Source organism: Phaseolus vulgaris, chromosome 3 (assembly GCF_051622355.1).
Source record: "Phaseolus vulgaris cultivar YP4 chromosome 3, ASM5162235v1, whole genome shotgun sequence".
Taxonomy (NCBI): domain Eukaryota; kingdom Viridiplantae; phylum Streptophyta; class Magnoliopsida; order Fabales; family Fabaceae; genus Phaseolus; species Phaseolus vulgaris.
Genome location: NC_143500.1, coordinates 45,356,137 through 45,356,635, shown reverse-complemented (window position 1 = coordinate 45,356,635; position 499 = coordinate 45,356,137). Strand labels below are relative to the sequence as shown.

The 499-nt window shown below is 39.3% G+C and overlaps 1 protein-coding gene across 1 annotated transcript; it reads right to left on the bottom strand.

Annotated features, from left to right (window-relative positions):
• Positions 1-499, bottom strand: LOC150028868 (uncharacterized). Its single transcript, XM_090300160.1, has 2 exons — positions 218-499; positions 1-51 (listed from the first exon to the last, which is right to left on the bottom strand). Exons 1-2 carry the CDS (start codon positions 497-499, stop codon positions 1-3), a joined length of 333 nt encoding a protein of 110 aa, XP_090156286.1.

Sequence of the window (499 nt, the reverse complement as noted above, 5' to 3'; positions counted from 1 at the left end):
TCACCCCCTCTTGTTTAAGGCCTTTAATTCTAACAGAATTGTCTTCTTCACCTGTATCATTCTACACACTGGATTTTAATGCAATACCTTTGGTTTTCCTTTCCACTGATTCTTGCTCTTTTTATTTATTGAGTTCTAATTCATGTTCTCTCAAATTCCCGAACAATGTAGCAATGTAGAGCTTGGATAAATCTCTGGATTCAGAGATTGTTGTTACCTTAGGTTGCCAGTTTCTGCCAAGACATTTCAGAACCTTGATGATCAGCTCTTCCTTATCAAAGGTCTTACCAAGTCCAGTGAGATGATTCACAATGTGTGCAAACCATTTCTGCACATCTGCAATGGTCTCTTTTGGTTGCATCCTGAAGAGTTCATATTCCTGAATGAGGGCATGCTTTCTTGCCCTTTTCACATCATTCGTGCCCTCATGAGTTATTTCTAGTATTTCCCACATTTCCTTAGCCGAGTTGCACTGGGACATTTTGAAGAATTCATCCAT